At 42.4% G+C, this 22,898-nt stretch overlaps 1 protein-coding gene across 1 annotated transcript in view; it reads left to right on the top strand.

Annotated features, from left to right (window-relative positions):
- Window positions 1-22,898, top strand: part of GDPD5 (glycerophosphodiester phosphodiesterase domain containing 5) — a 93,259-nt gene that overhangs the window by 31,628 nt on the left and 38,733 nt on the right. Inside the window, exons 2-4 of the mRNA XM_044668922.1 lie at window positions 3,601-3,704; window positions 17,693-17,786; window positions 21,483-21,542. Of these exons, the coding sequence (XP_044524857.1) occupies window positions 3,601-3,704; window positions 17,693-17,786; window positions 21,483-21,542 (258 nt within the window). The remainder of the gene's footprint in view (window positions 1-3,600; window positions 3,705-17,692; window positions 17,787-21,482; window positions 21,543-22,898) is intronic.

The raw sequence follows: 22,898 nt of genomic DNA, 5'->3' as shown, positions 1-22,898 counted from the left end.
AGAAAGAAAGAAAGAAAGAAAGAAAGAAAGAAAGAAAGAAAGAAAGAAAGAAAGAAAGAAAGAAAGAAAGAAAGAAAGAAAGAAAGAAAGCTCAAAGAGAAAGAAAGAAAGAAAGAAAGAAAGAAAGCTCAAAGAGAAAGAAGGAAAGAAAGAAAGAAAGAGAGAAAGAAAGAGAGAAAGAAAGAAAGAAAGAGAGAAAGAAGGAAAGAAAGCTCAAAGAGAAAGAAGGAAAGAAAGAAAGAAAGAAAGAAAGCTCAACCTTTCCTTACTATTCAGAGAAATGCCAAGATCTCCATTTCCCGGGCAGCATCTGGACTATTCTGTCCTTTTCCCACCCCTTTGGGTGCCCAACTCTGGGTCAACACAATGTAGGTTCTGGACAGATCTTTGATAATTGATTGGATTTCCAAGAGTCAGAAGGGTCTTAGAACCTAAAATGGGGCCACAGTGGATAGAATGCCAGGCCTGGTGTCAGAAAGTTCAAATCCAGCCTCAGATACTTATTGTGTGACTGGTCATTGAACCCTGTTTGCCTCAGTTTCCTGCTTTGTAAAATGAGCAGGAAAAAGAAATGACCAACCACTCCAGTATCTTCGCCAAGACAACCCCAAATAGAATCTCGGAAGAGTTGGATGCTACTGAAATGTCTGAACAATAGAACCTAAAGTATCAGTGAGGAGGGACTTAGAACATAGAATCTTAATGATAAGAAGGAATCTGAGTGGGCATCCAGGCCAACCCACGACTAAGCAAGAACCTCCTCGTCAGTATTGGTGGCATCCTTGTCATTCAACTTTCCATTGAAAAATATGACGAGTACTGGATTCAGAATCAGGAAGAACTTCATTTAAATTCTGCCTCAGACATTAGTTGTAAAAGCCTGACTTTTAACCTTTCTTTAAAATGGGAATAATAATAGCATCTAAATCAGAGGGTTGTTGTGGGGGCTCAAATGAGGTAATAAATATGTGTCTGTGTGTGTGTGTTTCCTACCTTAAAACTATATAAACAAACATTAGCTATTGATTACCTTCTTCTGGATTTTCTTTTCTTTGAGCATAGTATATTTTGCACTTAGAATATCTTCCTTCCCCTCTTAAGACCCCTTCATCTAATTGAATTCTTACCCAGCTTAAATGATCCCTCCTCCAAGAAGCTTTCTCTAATTCTCCCAACTGTGTATTACCAAACATTTGGGCCCTCTCTCTGTAATGCTGCTCTTACGGTTTATTGCATTGGTCCCCAAACTTTTTTGGCCTACTGCCCCCTTTCCAGAAAAAAATATTACTTAGCCCCCTGGAAATTAAATTTTTTTTAATTTTAATAGCAATTAATAGGAAAGATAAATGCACCTGTGGCCATCACTGCTCCACTGGATCGCTGCAGCACCCACCAGGGGGCGGTGGTGCCCACTTTAGGAATCACTGGTCTAGTGGGTTTGGGAAGCAAGACGTTGACAGAGGTCACTACAACAGACAATAAACCAGTGATTCCCAAAGTGGGCACCACCGCCCCCTGGTGGGTGCTGCAATGATCCAGGAAGCGGTGATGGCCACAGGTGCATTTATCTTTCCTATTAATTGCTATTAAAATTTAAAAAAAAAAATTAATTTCCAGGGAGCTAGCTAATATTTTTTTCTGGAAAGGGGGCAGTAGGCCAAAAAAGTTTGGGAATCACTGCACTAGACCTTGAATTCCTTGAGGTCTGGGAATGAATGAATTAAAAAGTATTAAGGCTTACCATATGCAAAGCACCATGTAAAGTGTTGGCCATACAAATTTAAAAGGAAGACTTTCCCAGCTCTTTAGGAGCTCTCATTCTGATAGAGGGAGATAACATTTATTGGAGGGTTTGGCAGCAGGGCAGATGGAAAAGCCTCATGGAAGACCTGCATCAACTGACATGAGGTGAAGGGAGTACAATCAGAACAGTTTATATAATAACGACAACATATGGAAAAACAGTTTCGAAAGGCTTGAGAACTCTGCTCAATGTGCTGACAAATGATTCTAGAGAAGAATGCTGTCCTCCTCTTGACAGAGAAATGATGAGCTCAAGATGCAGATTGAGGCATGCTTTTTTGGAACAGGGCAGATATTTGTTTCTTTTGACTGGGTATTTGTTAGAAAAGATTTATTTTTATATTTCTGTGGGTCACTTGGGAGGTGGAGGGGTTGGAACAAATGCATAAATATTATTGAAAGACCATGAAATTAAAGTTTTTTGTTTTTTAAGGAGGAAAGGCCCCACAGTCGTTAAGGCACATTGGCATACAAAGAATAATGCATTTTCTTTCATATAATTTCCACTTATAAGACCAGATCTGTTTCTCATGTTGAACCATTTAATGTTGCCCCAAAGTAGGGTCAATCTGAAATCAATCAGAACCACCAAAGTAGCTCTACTAAGGATCTTTGATCGAGGTAGGCAGATTAATCGGGGAAGACACACATCAAAATCAGCCCTGGGACTTCCAGTGAATTGCAGAATGAAGGGTGCTTATCACCATTTTAGGGGAGGGGGAAAGGCTTCCTTCGGGTCACCCAAGGTGGCTAGGAGAGGCCTAGGTGCAATGAGCCCAGGCTAGGGTGACCGGACAACTACTTAAGGTTTTGATTGTCTTCAGCTTAGAGTTCTGGCTGGGGTGATTGATTGAAAGGTACTTTACTGTTCAGTCTGAGACAAGAGTCAATCTGGAGGCTTCAGAAGACAAGGCTGTCACTAGTGATGAGAACTTTCTTTTCTGGGTCCTTAGTAACTAACTGCTAAGGAGTTGGGGGCTTTAGACCCCCACTGCTGGGACTGGAAACTCCACAAGGGTTTCTCTTCTGGGTGCTGGTTGTGGAAGCAGTGCCTGGGGCTCTTAGCCTTGCTGGCCCATCAGTGGCCCTTGATTAGCTGTTCAAAGATGTAGGAGGGTATGATTTGGGGGTTTGGTTTTAAAAGATTGCTCTATTGCAAAAATGAATAATAGGGAAATAGGTACAAGTGATAACATTTATATAATCCAGTGGAAGTGCTTATTGGATCTGGGAGTGGGGAGGGAAGAGGGGAGGGAAAGAAAATAAAATATGTAAACATGGAAAAATATTTTTAAAAGTAAAGAATAAATTAATTAATTAAACAAAGATGTAGGAGCGGAGACTTCCTCTCCGTAAGGGTTGCTCTTCATGATGTCTGTGTTTTATATAAACTTTGCATCTCTCCACACACAACAAAAGAGTCTTTATGCTTTAGGAACTTAATAAATATTTGTTGAAAATATTTTTTTTAATTTGGGGAAGTTACAAAGTACGAACTTGACTCCAAAGGCAAAATAGGAGAAAACACCCCACCCAAACTCCTTTACAAGAGGGGAGGGACATGCTGTCCATGGACATGGAACATCGAATGTGACTCCAGATTTTTTTTTTAACATGTTAATCAGTTTTGCTAAATTTTTTTGTTTCCCTTTTTTTTTTAAGTTCTTTTTTATATCGAGTGACTCTGTAAAAGGAGGAACAGAAAGGAGATAAGTGAGTGGCTAGATAAGTAATTCATGCTATTTTCAGAGCCACGCCTGGACTTTGAGTGACCACCATATTTTTCTGTTTCCACAGTGGGAACGTCTCTGGTTCCTGATCCTGATCTTCACCTTCTTCCTCACTCTGACTTGGTTCTATTTCTGGTGGGAAGTTGACAATGACTACAATGAATTCAACTGGTAAGTGGCCCTGGCCCAGGGTTCCCAGATATATCCACAGGAAGGCACTCTACTGCCTTGGTGCTTCCGGATTCAATAAAACAATCATTTATTAGAAAGAACGCTCTCCGCATCCAGAGAAAGAACTGTGGGAGTAGAAACACAGAAGAAAAACATATGATTGATCACATGGTTCGATGGGGACATAATGGGGGATGTTGACTTTAAATGGTCACCCTAGTGCAAATAGTAATAATATGGAAATAGGTTCTGAACAGTGATATATGCAAAACCCAGTGGAATTGATCCTTGGCTCTGGGAGGGGGAAGAGAGAAGAGGAGGGAGAGAACATGAAAAATATTCTTAATTAATTAAATTTTTGAGAAACAAGCATTTATTAAGCACCTACTCTGTGCCAGGGGCTGCTTAAGTGATGAGGATACCAAGAAAGCAAAACCAGTCCTTTTCCTCAAGGAAGTTACAGTTTGGGAAGGAGACAATCTCTATGTTACTTGTTATGTAAAAGGTACAGAATATGTGAAAAGGAACCTTCGAGGGGAAGACTCAGAGAGGCCTCTCAAAGAAGTGGTCCCAACATTGAAGCTTGAAGGAAACCAGAGTTTATAAGACATGCAAGTGAAGAGGGAGAGCATCCCAAATATGTACTGTAAAGGTGCGGGGTGAGGGAGCAGCTAGCTAGGTGAATCAGCGGATAGATCCGCCAAGCCTGGGGTTAGGAGGATCTGGGTTCAAATTTGATCTCAGACATTTCCTAACTGTGTGACCCTGGGCAAGTCACTTCACCCCATTTCCTTAGCCCAAAGTTGTTATTAAGACAGAAAGTAAGGGTTTAAAAAAAAAAGTATAGAGTAAAAGGGGAATGGAGTATTAGTTATAAGGAGGTTTGGATTAGATGACCATCCCTCTTTCCAGATGAAAGAGTCTGAATCAGAGTAGACAGTAAATCTATTCTCGATTTCTGGGTTCGAGAGAGAATAGAACTAAAACATTTGGATGGGGGAGAATGATCTTGGAGGGATCCCTGATTACCTAAATGGAGGGTTTGCCCCATCGGAGGAAGAATAATAGAATCATAAATTCCCCAAACTAGAAGAGACCTTTGGGACCATCCAACGGAGCCCTTTCTTTGTCATTTACCTGAAGCCCGGTCCTGGGGAGAAACCAGTGGCAGAGCTTGAAACCCAAGAACGCCATCCCCCCACCCCATCTCTGCCACCGATTTGTTATTTGACTCTGCACCCATCATTTCTTTCTCTTAGAGCTTTGGTTTCCTTCTCTGGGAAAAAAAAAAAAAGGTGGGGGAGGAGATGTTCACATTGGCTCAGTGGGGATATTTTCATTAAAAAAATTTTTTTAATTTAATTAAGAAAATTTTTCCATGGTTACCTGTTTCATGTTCTTTCCCTCCCCTCTTCCCACCCACCTCCTGTAGCCAATGAGCCATTCCACTGGGTTTTACATGTGTCATTGATCAAGATCTATTTCCATATTATTGATATTTGTACTGGGGTGATCGTTTAGAGTCAACATCCCCAATCATATAGTGGGGATATTTTCGAAACATTCAGGAGCTCCAGAAATTAGAGCCAAGGAGCTTCTTAGAAGCAGTCACTGCCCCAGGAGAGGACCAGCGGGATCCTCCAGTCCTGCTGGCTTCGGGTTGAATGGGGATGGCCCTTTCCTCACCTATTTAGGGGTCTTTGTTCATAAGTCCTAGCCCACAGCAGCCGGAGGAAGTGGGAAAAGACAGGACCGTTAGACCCCTGGAGTCCAGGTGTTGGCTAACAATGGCCTGAGGCCCCAGTTCCTGTTTAAACCATTCTTAGCTCAAGAGGACAGTATAAAAATAAGGCAGCAGGACCTGGCTGTCGTTTCCCAGCCCCTACTCGTGTCCAGTCTCCTTATTTTACTTAAGAGGAAACTGAACCCCCATGATAAGAAAAGACTTCCCCAAGGCCCTAGTAGTAGGAACTGAAGCAGGTATCCAGCACACTGCCCATGGGGGCCTCGAGCTTGATGGTGGGCTGACCGGCAGATGTTGGGGCACAGAGTTTGATGGGGGGCTGACCGGCAGATGTTGGGGCATAGAGTTTGATGGGGGGCTGACCGGCAGACATGGGGGCCAAGAGTTTGATGGGGGGGGCTGACCAGCAGACGTGGGGGCCCCCTCCTCTCTAGAAGCCAGGAAAGAGCACGAACAGGCCGAGCTGCTCAGTCCCCCTCCCTGCAGAAATTATTCTGAACCACCATGTAGTGGATGGAAAGGAATAATTATCCCTCCCGCTTTTCCTGGTAAAAGGATTTTTCACATCCATTATCTCCGCCATCCTGTAAAAGAGGATTTCGACTGGCTGCTTTGGACCCTGGAGGGGTCACAGAGGAGCAGTTGGAGGGGGAGGAGGGCAGGGAGATGGGTTTCAATTTAATGTAAAGGAGGGAGCTCTTCCAGGAAAATAATTTCTGCAGTGACTACAATAATGCAAATGGAAAACATGACCACCACAAAACAATCGAAGGAGATAAATGTGCTGGGATTATGGAGAGCAGGCTTGGCCCCAAAGATGAGCCATGAGAGAGCACCTCCAGCTCCTTTTCAGAGACTGGGGAGGGGGATGTCCATGCCTGTGGAACATTGCATATGTGGTCAAGGATTTAAAAGTATTCATTTTGAATAATATATTTTCGTGTATTGAATATATTCATTCATTAAATTCACTAAATATTTTCATGTGGGACAAAATATTTATATTTTCATGTTTAATACACTGATATATTTAATATTTTAATACATTGATCAGTCTTACTGAGTTTTTCTTTTTCTTTTTTTTCTTTTCTTCTTTTTTTAAAAAAACCCTTACCTTCTGCCTTAAAATCAATACTGTGTGTTGGTTCCAAGGCAGAAGAGCAGTAAGAGCTAGGCAATGGGGGTTAAGTGACTTGCCCAGGGTCACACAGCTGGAATGTGTCTGAGTCCAGATTTAAACCCAGGACCTCTTGTCTCTGGGCCTGGCTCTCCATCCAATGAGCTACCCAGCTGCCCCCTCTTTTCTTTTAGAAAAACGGTATATAGGATGGCACACTGGGAGTTGGGAGTTAAATAGGGGGAAAATATGGACACTGTAAAACAAAAGATAGCAATAAAAATTATGTTTTAAAAAGATCTTTATATTTTCAGGGATGATGTCATTCAATTGTGTCTAATTTTTCATGACCTCATGTCCCTGGGGGATTGGGGGGTGGGGGAGGATACTGGAGCTCAGTGGATAGAAAGGCAGGGCCTGGAGATGGGAAGTCCTGGGTTCAAACGTGACCTCAGACACTCCCTAGCTCGGGTGACCCTGGGTAGGTCACTTAACCCCCATTGCCTAGCCCTTACCACTCTTCTGCCTTAGAACCAATACATAGTATTGATTTTAAGATAGAAGGTAAGGGTTTAAAATGAATGAATACATAAATAAACAAACAAATAAATAAGATAAGATAAGATAAACTGTGTCTAATAGTACTAGATGACTGGACTAAGAGAGTAAGTAGGTGGAGTCCATTAGACATTGAAGGCCCAAAATTTGCTCCAGAAATTTACTTTTCTGTGGTGAAGGAAGTGGTAGCCAAGCTAGTGAACTAGGTGAACCTTTGGGGAAGATCTCCACAAGCTAAAGTCACCAGATCTTAGATTTAGAGACAAAAAGGACCATAGTGGTCGTTTAGTCCAAACCACCCCCCTCCCCCATGAGGAAAGTGATCTGCCTTTTGTCACCAAGGTAAGAGGTAGCAGAGCCAGGATTGGCACCCAGATTCCCTGACTGACCTCGGTTCCACTCATTGCACCACAGTGCCTTCAGGAAAGCGTATGCCTTTGGGAATGCAAGGAGGCCCAATCGGAGATAAAGGTGGGCAGAAAGTTACTTTAGACCCAGAATGGGGACATCCTTAAGCATCTGGTTATGGAATCTATGTTTATCCTTTGGCCTCTTGGGAGCGACAAGCGAGCTGTGAAGATAAGTTTGGCATCTGTGTGAAGAATGGACTAGAGAGAAAAAAGACTAGAGGCAAAGAGACCAGTTAGGAAAATATTAAAATAGACCAAAGGAGAGGAGGACGACGAGTCGGTCAGCAAGTATTTAGAGAGATGTTGTGGGGGTAGAACTGATAAGACTTGGACACTTTTTGCCTCTGGGCTCAAACCATTTGAGTATCTTTGCCAAGAAAACCCCAAATGGGGTCTCAAAGAGTCAGACATGATGGAAAATGACTTTACAAAAAAAAATCATAATAAGGGATAGAACTGAGGCAAAGATGCTGCTGAGATTTTGAGGGAGGGGATACTGAGCAGATGGTGCCACAGGCTTGATATAGAAGTCAGAAGGAGTGGTGGCTTTAAGGGAAAGGATGATACATTCTCTTTTGGCCATGTAGACTTTGTGGTGCTTTGACATCATCCAAATGGAGTACAGTCCCACAGGCACATGTATTATGTGCAGGGTTTGGATGGAATGCAAGCAGTGGATAAAGACATACAGGGGAGAGACGAGCGTTAGATATAGATAGCAGCGTCAGTGAATTGAGGCACCATGGTACAGTGAAGGTCAGCTAGGTGGCCCAGTGGATAGTCTGCCAAGCCAGGAGTCAAGACTTCTCTTCTTAAATTCAGATCTGGCCTCAGATACTTACTAGCTGTGTGATCTTGGACAAGTCATTTAACCCTGTTTGCTTCAATTTCCTCAGTAAAAGGAGCTGGAGAAGGAAATGCCAAACCTTGTCAGTATCTTTGTCAAGAAAACCCCCAAAACGGTGAGGAAGAGTCCAATGTGACTGAAAATGACTAAACAATAATCATATGATGAATTTGGAGTTAGAAGACTTGAGTTCAAATCCTACCTTTGTTAAATATCTGAGCTTCAGTTTCCTCATCTGTAGCATATGGAAGTTGGACTAGACTTCTGAGATCCCTTCAAGACATAAAACTGATCTTTTGATTCTATGGGAGAAGATTAAGTCATCTCTGGAGAGAATGTCATGGGAGAAGCTTTAGGCAATAAGAGACTTAGGGAGGCAGAGGATGGTATTAAACCAGTAAAGGAAGCCAAGAAGGGGGGATTGAGCAGGGAGGAGGAGGAGTAACACCAAAACCCAGGGAGGAGGAGAAAGAGTGGCACCAAATTCCAGGAGGGAGGAGGAGGAATGGCACCAAAACCCAGGGAAAAAGAAGAAGAATGGCATCAAAATCCAGGAGGAAGGAGGAAGAGTGGCACTAAAATTCAGGGAGAAGGAGGAAGAGTGGCACCAAAACCCAGGAAGGAGAAAAGATCCAAGAGGAAGAGGAACAGGTAGAAGCCACATTCAACAAAAGTCAAGGAGGATGAGGAATGGAAAAGACCATCTGATGTAGCAATGGAGATATCATCTCCCTTAAGTAGCAGGGTCAAAAAACAAAGATGTGGTGAAGAAACAGCAGCAGCAAGGATAAACCATTGCTTCTGAGGATTTGTTCATCAAGGGGAGAAGACAAGGGCACCGCTTCCATTTTGTCCCACTGCCTCCTGGATATAGTGTGTGAAGGGTGAAATAAAGGCAGAAGTTACTTGAGACCCAGAATGTTAAGATCCTTCAACATCCTGACACATAACCAGCTGTGTGTCTTTGGTGAAATCCCTTAACAGCTGGTTAGTGTCAGGATGTTTAAGAATTTCAACATTCTGGGTCTCAAGTAACTTCTGCCTTTATTTCCCCTTCACAAACTCTTCCCAATTGCTAGGTCTATAAGTTGCAGGGTGGGTGCGATCTTCATTGGTCGAGGGAGTTCCCTTAAACTGCTAAACCTTTAGGAGCCATCCAAAAAAACAAAAACAAAAATGTAGGTTGTGGGCATCCAAGAAGCACCAGTCCAATACTCCAGGCTCCGGTGCAAATCGGGAAATAATACACAAAGTTAAACAACATTACAAGTGCCCTGTTGTGGGCTCAGCAATGGACCCAGACCCAACCGTAGGAGCCACCAAGGCCCATTGTCTGTGACTTCTGCCTAAGCAGGCTAATTACAGCATTGGAAAGAAATCCCAGAAGCCAGCTGGTCCAAAGTGTCCTGGAACAAAAATCTCTTCTACGATGTGCCTGAGACGTTCTCGGAGACATCTAGTGCTCCCTCCCAGGGTAGCCTGTTCCTACTGTGGCAGAGCTCTAATTGTTAGGAGGATTTTTCTGACATCAAATCTAAATCTTCCTCTCCTCCCTTCATTGTTCCTAGCTCTGCTAACGGGAGCCAAGCTGTACAAGTGTATATGACAGCATTTTGAATACTTGGAGACAGCGAATATGTCCTCCTTCTTGTCCCCCCTCCCCACCCTTCTTTCAGGCTTTTAAAAATCCAATTTAGCTGTGGAGTCTTCTGTGTGTCTACATCGGTCCCACCCCCATCCTTCATCCTCATTCACTTGTTTCTGTTTTTGTGGAGAATTCTTTTCTCGGGAACTTCCCATCCTTCTGGGGCCGACTGTTCCTGTAGTTGCAGCAGTACATGTGGTTTTACCCATCATTCCTCTGAAGCCTTGGAAATCTGTTTTCCCGGAAATTCGGGTACATTTTAGACTTCCTGGGGTTCCTGCCAGTTCTGTTAGAAATTCTAAGGTAGAGTAGTAGCCCCCCAGCCCAAGGCTTTGCTGGGGTTGAGAACCAGGTTTGGGATAAATGCTCCCCTCGTTGTTTCCTCCACTTTTGAAAGATGAAATTATTATTATTGAAGCAAGGCAAAGAAAGATCAGCTCCCTGCTTTTGGCAGAGGGAATGACAGACAGAGAAAGACAGGCTGATGGTATTGGGAGTCTCATTACAATATGGTGGAAGAGGGGACAAGGTTTCCTTGGTTGGGAGTTAGAAAGACCCAAGTTTAAACTCAGCCTCAGACTTTTACTTAGATGTGTGACCCTGAGTGAGTTACTTATTCTTTATTTGCCTCAGTTTCCTCATCTGTAAAATGGGAAAGACACAGGACGTGAAAGACCCAAGTTCAAATTCAGCCTCAGATTTTTACTTAGATGTATGACTCTGGGTGAGTTACTTAATCTTTATTTGCTTCAGTTTCCTCATCTATAAAATGGGAAAAACAATAGGACCCACCTCCTAGACAGAATTGTTGTGAGGATCAAATGAGATAATATCTGAAAAGAACCTAGCACAGTGCTTTGTTGTTATTAATAATCATTATTTGTGTTCTGGGCTCCATTCATCTGTACATAGATGTTCCTTCTATCTAGTTCCTAGATTTCTTCTCATTAAAGTATCAGTATATATGTGTTAAGATATAATGTAACCCTGTGCCCATTCCTCCCTTTCCCCCATGCCTCTTTTTTTTTAACTTCAATTCTATTTGTTTACATACAGTCTGCCCTTTTAAAGCCATATTCTAATCATGGACCTCATCTCTCCAGGTCTGTGTGTGTATGTTTTGTGTGTCTATACACATATACATAGACACATAAAAGTATCCCGAGACCATTGCCTTAAAGGGGTCTTTCTATGAGAGAGAGAATTCCCCAAAACATGAGTAGCTTCTATTTTTGTTTGTGTGTGTGTGTGTGTGTAATATTTGTAAATGTCTGTGTCTGATACTCTATTTTGCAAACACACGTACAGATAATAAGATATAATTCAAGTTTTAACTTGATATAACATGGATTATATCTTATTATATAACATGGATTATATCTTATTATATGTACTGTTTCCCAATAAACTGTTTCCTAATAAAGTGATGCTCAGAGGAGAGGAACCGTTTTCAAAAGAAGATTGGTAAACTGAGTGGGATGAAACTCTGGAAATACTCTCTTAGGCCCTGCTAGGAAAAGCAATGCAAAGGAAAACATTGCTGAGGTTCCACCTCACTAAATGCAAACTGGCAAAGCTGAAAAGACCAGAAGAGACTAGGGAAGAGAGGCAGGCGGAGGGAAGTGGGAAGTGGCCTGATCTGGGAGTTAGGGATCTAGGTTTGGGAGTAGGTGAGAAAAATGACCAAAAAGGGGGCAGTGAGATGGCTCAGTGCATTGAGAGACAGAGCCAGAGACTGGATTTTCACATTTCAAATTCAAATCTGGCCTCAGACACTTCCCAGCTGTGTGACCCTGGGCAAGTCACTTGACCCCCATTGCCCACCCTTACCGCTCATCTGCCTTGGAACCAATACACAGTATTGATTCTAAGACAGAAGGTAAGTGTTAAAAAAAAAGTGATTAAAAACTGTGCTTCCCCACTCTGTTAGTCCCATTACTAGGCACATACCTCAAGGAAATCCAAGACAGAATGAAAGGCCCAGTAAGTATATGTTTACCAGGCTGGAAGGGCTGAAGCCTGTCCCACTGCTCCATTTCCAACCCAAACAGGAGTTTGGTAATCCCTACTCCTCCCCTCCTGGCCAGGAGGCCTTTCCTCTTTTCTGTGCCAAACATCCAATTGACTTTATTATTATTATTTTTTTTTTATAAACCCTTACCTTCCATCTTGGAGTCAATACTATGTATTGACTCTAAGGCAGAAGATTGGTAAGGGTAGGCAATGGAGGTCAAATGACTTGCCCAGGGTCACACAGCTGGGAAGTGTCTGAGGCCAAATTTGAACCCAGGACCTCCAGTCTCTAGACCTGGCTCTCAATCCACTGAGCTACCCAGCTGCCCCTGCCACCCAATTGACTTTAGCCCAACTCTCAGACTCAAAGGGATCCACCACCTTCAGGATCCCTAATACCAGGGATTTACTAGCATAAGCTACCATGCCAAGATGAATCAGAATATATGCAATAAATGAGAAAATCAGAATTAAGAGGACAGTATGCACGATGTAAATGAACAAAACCACTCAAAGGAAATCAAAGCCTGATTAATAGAAAACCCAGCAGAGGTCATGGAGAATCGAAAAAAACAAAAGATAGAAGATACTCCTCCCTTCTCAGGAAAGAACCTTCTATACATTGTCAGCCAGGCCTCTTATTGAATATTTTTATGTAATTGTATTTCTTTGTCACAGCAAAGGTTTAATGTGTGTGTTGGGGGCGGGGAGGAATCACTGAAGAAAAGACCAGAGTCATCAATAAATCAGTTTTAAGATTTACTGCGAGCTATAGAACAGCAGAGCAGACATTATCTTAATCGCCTGACTCCCTCATTTCACGGCAGAAAAGTCATACGTCACAGGATTTAGAGCAGGAAGAAACCTTAAAGACAGTCTGATGAAATCCCCCTAGTTTAATCTTCTAATGTCATTTTACTTTATTTTTATTTAAGAAGCATTTATTTTCTCTCTTACGCACCCACTACTTGATAAAAGAAAAGAGTCCTTATAGCAAATATGCACCCCAAATGTCTCACTCTACACCTTGAGACCACTCTCCTCTTCCACCTTGCCTTAACAGGTATCAGTTTGCTGTATGGAAACATTTCCTAATAATTAGATCTCTCCCAAAGGACAGTGGGCCACCCCAGGAATTACTGCTGTTCCTGTCTCTAAAGGTCTTGAATCTAGGGCCAGATGGTCATTCGTTGGGGAGGTCGAGACGAGTTGGACTGGAATGGCCATCGGAGTCTTGGATCCTCCAGCACAGAGAAGGCTCACAGAAACCTCCTCTTTCTCTATTTAGGTCAGTTAGTGTTTATGGGTGCAGGGCTCTGAGACAGAGATGAAGAACAAGAACTGACAGGCCAGTTGGGGAGACCAGGGAGCAGTGGAAGAAAGCGAAGAAGAGGTGATATCTAGGCACTTGTTAAGTCCTGTTGGTTTGATGAATATTCTGCTGCATTGCCAAAGCTGCTACCCTATTTCTCGCTGCTGGGTTTGCATGGACTTTCTCCTACATCCTTGGAGTTCCTTCTCTCCTCATGTCTCTATTGTGAAATGCTTTTCCTCATTAGAATATAAGCTCTTTGAAGGCAGAGTCTCTTCCACTTTTTTTGTCTTTATATCTGTAATATTCAACACCCTCAAGACTCAGCTCAAGGGCCATCTTTTCTAGGAAGACTTTCTCCTTCCTGAGCAAGCGTCCTTGCTCTCTCTGGATAATTTTCCTGGAGAACATTGTCTAGATCTTTCCTTTGACCTTTTCCTTTGTGTCTTCTATTTGTGTAACTGTAGTAGAGCCCACCGTTAGAGAATAAACTCCTTGAGGCCAGGGAATGTACAATCATTTACCATTCTATGCCCAAAATTGAATGAATGAATGAGGAAACATTTCTTAAGGCTTCACAGAATACTTGGCTAAGCTCTGAGGATTCAGAGAGAAAAAGTGAGGCAGTCCAATCCCTGCTCTCAATCAGTTTGTACTTTAATACCAGAAATACAGCGCCCTTTTGAGCTCAGGGCATTGTACATAATAGCCATTTTATAGCTATTATGGAATTTAATTGTAGCTTCTAAGGACTATAGGAATTCAGGAAAGAGCGTGGCTGCAGTTGCTAAGAGAGAACTTCCTGAAGCAGAAATGGGGGCTCCTTCAGAGCCTTACAGGCTAGATGGGAAAAGGAACTGCCTTCCTTGATGGTCCTGTCTAGTCCTGGTTTCCCTCAGTTGGAATGGAGATATCCCTCTGTCTCCAGTAGCTCGAATCCCCTGAGTTGTTGGGAGTAGGGGGCAGGGGAGACCGAGAGAGACTGATTGTCTTTGAATTATGGTTGAGGGGAAGGAAAAGAGAGAGAGAGAGAAAGAGAAGGAGAAGAGAGAAGGAGAGACAGAGAGAGAGAATACACACTATAAAGCTGACCTTCCTCCAAGAATATTTTTAAATGCATAAAATAAAATACATAGAATTACAAAGGGAGCCAACTTCCTCCTCACAGGTAGAAAAATTATAATAATATAATAGTTACCAAAAAAAATTTTTTTAAGTTCAGGGCCCCCAGTTGAAGAACCTCTGCTGGGGACAGGCCTAGAGACAGGAGGTCCTGGGGGTTCAAATCTGACCTTGGACACCTCCTGGGCAAGACTTGCCCATTGCCTAGCCCTTACCAACCTTTTGCCTTGGAACCAATACACGGTACTGATTCTAAGATGGGAAAGTAAGAGTTTAAAAGAAAAAACCTCTGCTCTAAGTGCATGTCTGCCAACCCCTCCTTCCTTGAACTGAATTGAATAGGTTGCATCCTATTATTTCAGTCTGTAATCTTAGAGTGACACAATGTGCTGGAAAAGACCCCTAGCCAGCTGTGTGACCCTGGGCAAGTCACTTGACCCCCATTGCCTACCCTTACCACTCTTCTGCCTTGGAGCCAATACACAGTACTGACTCCAAGACAGAAGGTAAGGGTTTAAAAAAAAAAATTTTTTTTAAAAAAGACCCCTAGAAGTCAGGAGGATCGAGTGCCAATCTGAGCCCTTCTGTAAGATTTTGGGCAAATCACTTCCCCTCTCTGTGCCTCCAAATGTCCACAGCATTGGATGTGATTCAGCTAAATTTGAGAAGTGTTTCTTGAGCACGTGTTGTTTCAGAAGCTTTGAGGGATACAGAGAAGAATCATAGACTATCAGAGCTGGGAAGAAACTTAGAAAGACAGATCTTTAGAGCTGGAAATGGCCTTAGACTTTATCTAGTGGACGGACAGAGACTGGACCTGTGATTTCGTTGGACTAGTTAACTGCCCGATGAAGACACTCCCTCTACCTTGTCTGCCTCTTTGCAGCTTCCTTGGTTTAGAGAGCACCGGGTCACAGAATGGTAACTTAAGTAACTTATCCAAGTCCCCCGGTGTAATTTGAATTCAGATCCTCTTAACTCCATAGCTAGTTCACCATCTACCATAGCATGCTGGATCTCACTTTTACAGGTGTGGAAACAGAGGCTCTTAAACACTTAAGAGTTTAAGTCTAGGTTCCCACTAGAAATAAATGGGGATTCATTTTATTATTTATTTATATTTGTTATTTATTTTATATTTATATTTGTATGATATTATATAACATATAATGTAATATATAACATATAAATTATAAGTAAATAAATACAATTTAATATTTATTATTCCCACTAGAAATTAATCCAGGGATTCAAATACAGATCTTCTGATTCTTGGTGTGGATAAAATGTTACCTTTTAATCTTGTGAGTTTACTGAGGCATATAAATGGAATAAACATCATGTTTTCCAAGAGACTTTCAGGTTTTACTAAATCGGTTCTAAAACAGTCTTTGTTCCTATTCTGTTCCCCACTCTCCCACCCTGCTCTCTGTCAAATCTATTCTTCCTTGGAAACAGAGAAGTCTCACTGGGGATTTAAATATTTCTGCCATGTAGGCTTAGCCAAATAAGGACAGTTTATATGTGTACTACACCTCTCTGTTTGAATTAATGCAGAGTGATATATCAAATGACTCATTATTTCTTCCCCAGTGGCACATTACAAGCAGTGTCATTTATGAATGCTCAACTTACAGATCAAGTCAACCTATAAAGAATGGGAGATGAAGGGGCAGCTAGATAGTGGATGGAGAACCAGCCTGGAGACGGGCGGTTCTGGGTTCAAATCTAATCTCAAACACCTTTTTTCCCCTGAAAAATCTGGTTTTATTTTTTAATTAAAAAAGGCCTAGGCTCAAATTAAATTTAAAATTCTGTTGAAATATCCATTAAAAGTTTCTCAAATGGCTTTCCATGTATTTTTTAACATTGTTCAGAACTATAATAATGCTTCTGTATTGTTAGTTTATCTGGGTTAACATCCTAAATACCATCATTTGGTGTGGTTTTAAGGGAGATGGACGTTTAAAAATAGGATGTAACCCTAAGAAACCCTTAAACTGTCCAACTGTGATCCTGGACAAGTCACTTTATCCCAATTGCCTAGCCCTTGCCATTCTTCTCTCTTAGAATTGATACTGAATCAATGATCACTCACTAGCTGGAATTCTGGTCTGCCTTAATTGCTTAGGCAGAAGTTTCCAGGTAACTTTGCTATGGATTAATGAAAGAATGATAGGAAAAACCTAACAGTAAAGGAATAAATTTATTTTTGACTTTTGGAAAAAAAAAATGATTGATACTGAGTGTCTTCAAGGTAAGGGTTTTGTTTTTTTAAAGTGAGAGTTGAAACTGGACCCCCAAACTCTATGTCACTAGAAAGAAGAATAAAGACTTTGCTCTAGGGTGCTGACTTCTGGGGGAGCCTTCCTGCCTGCAGTGGGCCAAAGGTCAATGTTCTCATATCTCCCAACCTGGGCAGGCTTTGATGATGTGCCCACGGATGGACTGTGTCTGTCGTCTCAAGATCAAGATGTCGCTAGTGCCAGACTCGTTTGGCCAGAGTGATGGATTTTTGAGTCACTGCAAATTTCCAGGGTGAATTACATCAGGGGCTATGATCTATCCCAATGAAGGGAGATACCATAATTACAAAACCCCAGGCCTTTTATCTTCAGCAAGCTTACCATCTAGTCCAACACCAAGTTACAAATAAAGAAACTTGAATCCCAGAGAAGTTAAGTGTCTTGCTCAAGGTAATCCAGTAATTTGGTGGCAACGCTCAGGCTTGAACCTCAACTTCTTGACTCCCAGTCTGAGACTCTTGCCTCTATAGTAAAACGTGATTCTTGCCTTTAGAGAGGTCGGAGTCTAGGAGGAGGGTGAGATTCAAAACAAATTATTATAGTAGAAGGTAAGCTGTAATGACATCCACAAGAAAGAATCGGGGTCCCCTCTGAGTTGGAAAGGTTCAAGAAGGCTTCCTGGAAGAGGCAGTATTTGAACTAATTCTTAAACAGGGGAAGGAATGTAGGATTTTCACAGGTAGAGCTAGAGAGAAGGCTTTCTAGGTGGAAGTAAACCAAAGGGCCATATCTCTAAAGTCCCTTTCAACTCTGACATTCCATTTTCTATGGTTCCTATCCAGCTCCTCCTCTACCCCCACCCCAGTAAACCTCAAAGGGATCAACTCACTTTTTTTTTCTTGCGTCAGCATCTATTCTTTAGCTTTAAACTTCCATCTTGATCTTTATTTGACTTTTGATCCTTCTCTTCCCAGGTTCCTCTATAACCGGATGGGATACTGGAGTGACTGGTCCATTCCTATCCTTCTGACCACTGCCGCTGGCTTCACCTACATCACAGGACTGTTGGTGGGTCTGGGAAAACATGGCACATGGGAAAGATGAGCCATAATTGGGGGGAAGGATGTTCCTTCAAGACATGGGGATCCCCTGTTTTGAGAGAAGGGATAGAATTTCTTTCAAGAAGCCTCTAAATCAGTGATTCCCAAAGTGGGCACCACCGCCCCCTGGTGGGTGCTGCAGCAATCCAGGGGGGTGGTGATGGCCACAGGTGCATTTATCTTTCTTATTAATTGCTATTAAAATTTTTTTAAAAATTAAGTTCCAGGGGCACTAAGTAATATTTTTTTCTGGAAAGGGGGCAGTAGGCCAAAAAAGTTTGGGAACCACTGTTCTAGATGGATGGATGGACGGACGGACAATTGGGTGAATGGACAGACAGGCAACAGGACTAATAAATGGATGTTTGAGTGGACTGACAAATGGGTGTTTTGTTTTCCCATAAAAGAGAAGAAGATAATCTTCAAACCATAGGCCAGTGAGCTTGATTTTGAGTCCTAGCAAAATTGTAAAACATATTATTAAAGAAGAGGCTGGGTGATCACTCTATTGCAAATATCAATAATATGGAAATAGGTCTTTTTTATTTTAATTTTTTTATTTTAAATATTTTCTCCTAGTTACATATTTCATGTTCTTTCCCTCTCCCCCAAGCCCCCCTAACCCCTCTCAGTTGACACACAATTCCACTGCGTTTTACATGTATCATTGATCAAGGGAAATAGGTCTTGATCAATGATACATGTAAAACCCAGTGGAATTGTACATTGGCTACGGGAGGGGGCAAAGGGGTAGGAGGAGGGGAGGGAAAGAACATGAATCATGTAACCATGGGAAAATATTCTAAATTAAATAAATAAATGAATGAATTTTAGAAAAATAAAGTACATATAATAAAAGTAAAAAGAAAAGAAAAGGCTGGTGAACATCTAGGTAAGGAAACTAGGTAAGGAACATGGCTTCATCCAGAAGACTTTCACACTATTCTTGTGGAAAAGGTGGAGCTATATAGGCAAGATCAGTGGTTTCAAACTCAAATAGAAATGGAGGCCCCTGAGTGGTTCAGAAGGATCCCCCCACAGGATTCTATTGAGATGGAAATCCACATATGAATATCATGTTCTATTGTATTTTTATTAATTTTGTTAACTATTTCTCAGTTCTGTTTTAATCTGGTTCGGGCAGCACTTGGAATGTTGGCCCAGTTCGATGATTTTGAAACAATTGAATAACCAGGTGGGCCCAAACAATCGTTTTTAATGGTTTGTTGTGAAAGCCTAGCAAGGTCTCTTGTGAGGACTCCAGGGATCTTTGCTTTGTGTTATCCAACAATGTTACCAGTTACTCGGGCGAAGGTCTCGATGGCACGCTTATCCGATTTGCAGAAGGCACCAAGCTCAGAGAGAGACAGCTAATATATATTGAATGATAAAGCATATAAGAAGATCTCAACAGTCTGGAACATTGGGATCAATCTAATAAGGCGAAACTTAATAGGCCTAAATGTAGTCTTATTACTCCAGTTGAAAAATTAAATAAGAACAAGATGGAAGAGGCGAGGCTGAACTATAGTTCCTGTAGGGGGAAAAAATCGGGGCATTTTAATGGACTGCAAGACCGATACAAACCAGCTCTTGGGCGTAAGCAAGGAAATTTCTTCTGAGCAGCACATTTTAGGAAGGACATTGATAAAATGGAAATGATCCAGAGAGGGGAAGGGCTTCAAGTACATGCCATATAAAGACTGGTTTAACAAACTAAGGATGTTGCTGGAAAAGACCTGGTAGGGGTGGCTTGTGGAGGAAGAGATGATCTTCCAGTTCTGTAGAAGGATTAGACTGTTCTGTGGGCCCCAGAGGGCAGAGCTAGATGCAGACACAGCTGGCCTCAGACACTTCCTAGCTGTGTGACCCTGGGCAAGTCACTTAACCCCAATTGCCTCACCCTTACTGCTCTTCTACTGTGGAACCAATACACAGTATTGATTCTAAGACAGAAGGTATGGGTTGAGAGAGAGAAAGAGAGAAAGAGAGAGAGAGAGAGAGAGAGAGAGAGAGAGAGAAAATGAGAATGAATATTGATTCTGAGTGTCTAGAAGGTAAGGGTTTTGGTTTTTTTTTTTTAAGTGAGTATTGAAACTGGACCCCAGATATTGAAAAATATTCTAAATTAACTAATTAAATAAATTAAAAAATAACAAAACCAAAAGAACTGGACCCCAAAGCTATATGCAACTAGAATAGGGAATAGAGACTTTACTACAGGGCACTGACTTCTAGGGGAGTCTGAGGAAGGAAATACAAAGAGGCAGATTTGACCTGATGAGAGGAAAAACCTTTCCAATTAGATTAGAGCTTTCCAAAAAGTGGAATGAGCTGTCTTGGGGATAGTAAGTTCCCCCTCTGTAAAGCTATGCAAGGAATGATGCCCATTTGTCCAGTGGGATATCAAGGTTCTTGCTGAGGTTCAAGATGATGACCTGTAAGGTCCATTCTACAGGTAATGCAATCTTATCATTTGAATCGAATCCCACTGAGGAAGAGTCATCCCTGAGCTAGACTTTATCGTTTAGGGAAAGGGCCTTCTGGTGGGTGCCTCGTCCATATGAAGTTCTCTTAGCAGACATTCAATCTGATTGGATAGAATTACCAGTGGCCAAGGGGACACAGGTCAGTCAATAAGCAAGCATTTATTAGGCACCTACTTTATGCCGGGTACTTGTTTTAGACTCTGGGGATAAGAATGGAAAAATTCCTGCTTGCCAAGGATTTATTGTCTAATAGGGGAAACAAGGACATTGTCTATATTGTTACACACACAGAAGCCTTCCTGTAGTTGCATTAAGTTGCATTAAGACTTGAGACTCTAGATCCTGATCAATGATACATGTAAAACCCAGTGGAATTACTTGTTGACTATAGGAGGGGTGGGGAGAGAAAGAACATGAATCATGTAACCATGGAAAACTATTCTAAATTAAATAAAAATTTCAAATTTAAACAAAACAAAAGAAAAAAAAGACTTGAGACTCCCTGGATGGAGAATAAGTACAATAAATACAAAATCATTGAGTGTGGGGTAGCTCCAGAGGGAAAGCACCAGCAGATAGGAGTAATCCTGGTATGTAGAGGACTTGTGGGGACTCCCAGGCCCTTAGAGCTGGGAGGATCCCAGAGGACATCCCAGCCCACCCATACCTAAGTAGGGATTATCCTCCCTCTCCTGTCCCCAACATCCCTAATGATGGACCATCCAACCTTTGTGGAGCTGGGGCGATGGGGAAAACTATGGAGAGGCAGATGTTGTCTGGATATAAGGAAAAACTTGCTAGTAACCAGAGATCTCCAAGAATTGGAATTGGGTTTCCTCGGGGGGGGGGGGGTGAGTTCCTTTAACTCCAGAGGTCTTCAAAAGGAAACTCAATTGGGGATGCTGTAGAGAAATTCTCTGCTTAGGTGTGTGGAATGGACAAGATTATATCTGAAATACACTCCAATTCTGAAATTCTTGATTTCTGTGAGAGTCGGGGAACTCACTACCTTCCGAGGTGACTTGTCTCATTATGGGACAGCTCTGATTGACTGGAGGTTTTTCCTTATACTGAGCTGCCATCTGCCTCCCTTTCACACCTCTCTGTTCTTCCTCTCAAGTGCTGGCTTGTTCAGGAGGAATCTGAAGGGCCTCTCTGTCCTTGTGTCTCCTCAGATCCTGGCCCTCTGTCACATTGTTGTGGGACAGCAGATGCATCTACACTGGCTTCACAAGGTAAGGGACTCTGTTGTCCTGCAGGCATAAGGGGAGCAAAGAGGAGAGCAGGGGTTCAGGAGATGGGAATTAGTACCTGGAGGAGCCCAGGGCTCATGGAGAACTTCCCCCAAGAGTTGGAGGCCAGACCGCTGTGAGTTCAGAGGTAATGTGGGCCCAGGAAAAGAACCCTGGCCTGGAAATCAGAAGGCTTGGCCTGGGATCCTGGCTTAGCTCTTATTGTAATGAGTGACTTAGCCTCTCAGATCCCTAGCTTTCTCCTTTGTGAAATGGGGAGTATCGATATTCCCTCACAGAGATGACATGAGGAAAGCTCTTTGTAAAACTCAAAAAATCTATAGGAATACTGATTTTTAATCATTAAACTAAAATTCAATATATGTGGGCTATTATTAATCCTAGGTCTATTGCTGTCACTCTCTGACCTAGATTCAGTTCATTTCCCACTCTGAGCCTCAGTTTCCCTCCCTGTCATTTTGGACTCGATCATCCTTTCCAGCACGAAGGTCTTGAGCCAATTCATTTGTTCAATGATCTTGGACCAGTCATCATCCTCTTCTGGGCCCTCATTTCTTCCTCTATAGAATAAAAAGATTGAACTATTACTATACCATCTCAAAGGCCTCCTCCATCCAGGTTACGTTTCCCAGGTCGATGACGTCACCAAGGACAGACTATGTCCATTTCTAGCCCTGGCTGTGGAGAGGCCCCTCCTCATCCCTGTGACACTTCCCCGCTCCCCCATCTCCCTCACCCTAGGCCTTCCTGCTCACTTTCCTCAGAAGAACTGAGCAATTTCCCCTAGCCTCCTGGGCTTCCCACCAGGCACTCCTTTCTCTCAGCTTCACGGCTGGAGGATGAGAGAATCATGCCAGCTGGCATCACCGGTGGGGGCTCAGCACGCATCCCAACTGCCTCCTCCAGGCGTCGGGGGCTTGCGTCAGAGTCGCAGACATGCCTAGGCTTCTGGAGGAGAATGTAGAACGTTGAATGTCAGAACTGAGAAGGATCTGAGAAAGCATCCTCTTCATATCCCCTGTTTCACAAAAATGGAAGTCCACGCAATGGAAATGTTTTGCCCAGGGTTGCAAATCAAATTAGTATCAAAAGTGGGACAAAAACTTAGTTCCCCTGACTCCAGTCAACTGTTCTTTCTACTTATCATACTGTGTTTCTCTCCCTCCCTCCTATTCTGTCTCTCTCTTTTTTCTCTCTCTTCTCTCTCACTTTCTCTTTCTCTCTCACTTTTCTCTTTTTCTCTCTTTTTCTTTCTTTCTCTTTTACTTTCTCTTTTTCTCTTTCTCTTTTTCTCTCACTTTCTCTCATTTTCTCTTTCTCTTTTTCTCCTCTCTTTTC

This window comes from Gracilinanus agilis, chromosome 3 (assembly GCF_016433145.1).
Source record: "Gracilinanus agilis isolate LMUSP501 chromosome 3, AgileGrace, whole genome shotgun sequence".
Classification (NCBI taxonomy): Eukaryota; Metazoa; Chordata; class Mammalia; order Didelphimorphia; family Didelphidae; genus Gracilinanus; species Gracilinanus agilis.
The sequence above is the reverse complement of the archived record's forward strand: the minus strand, read 5'-3'. Positions and strand labels throughout refer to the sequence as shown.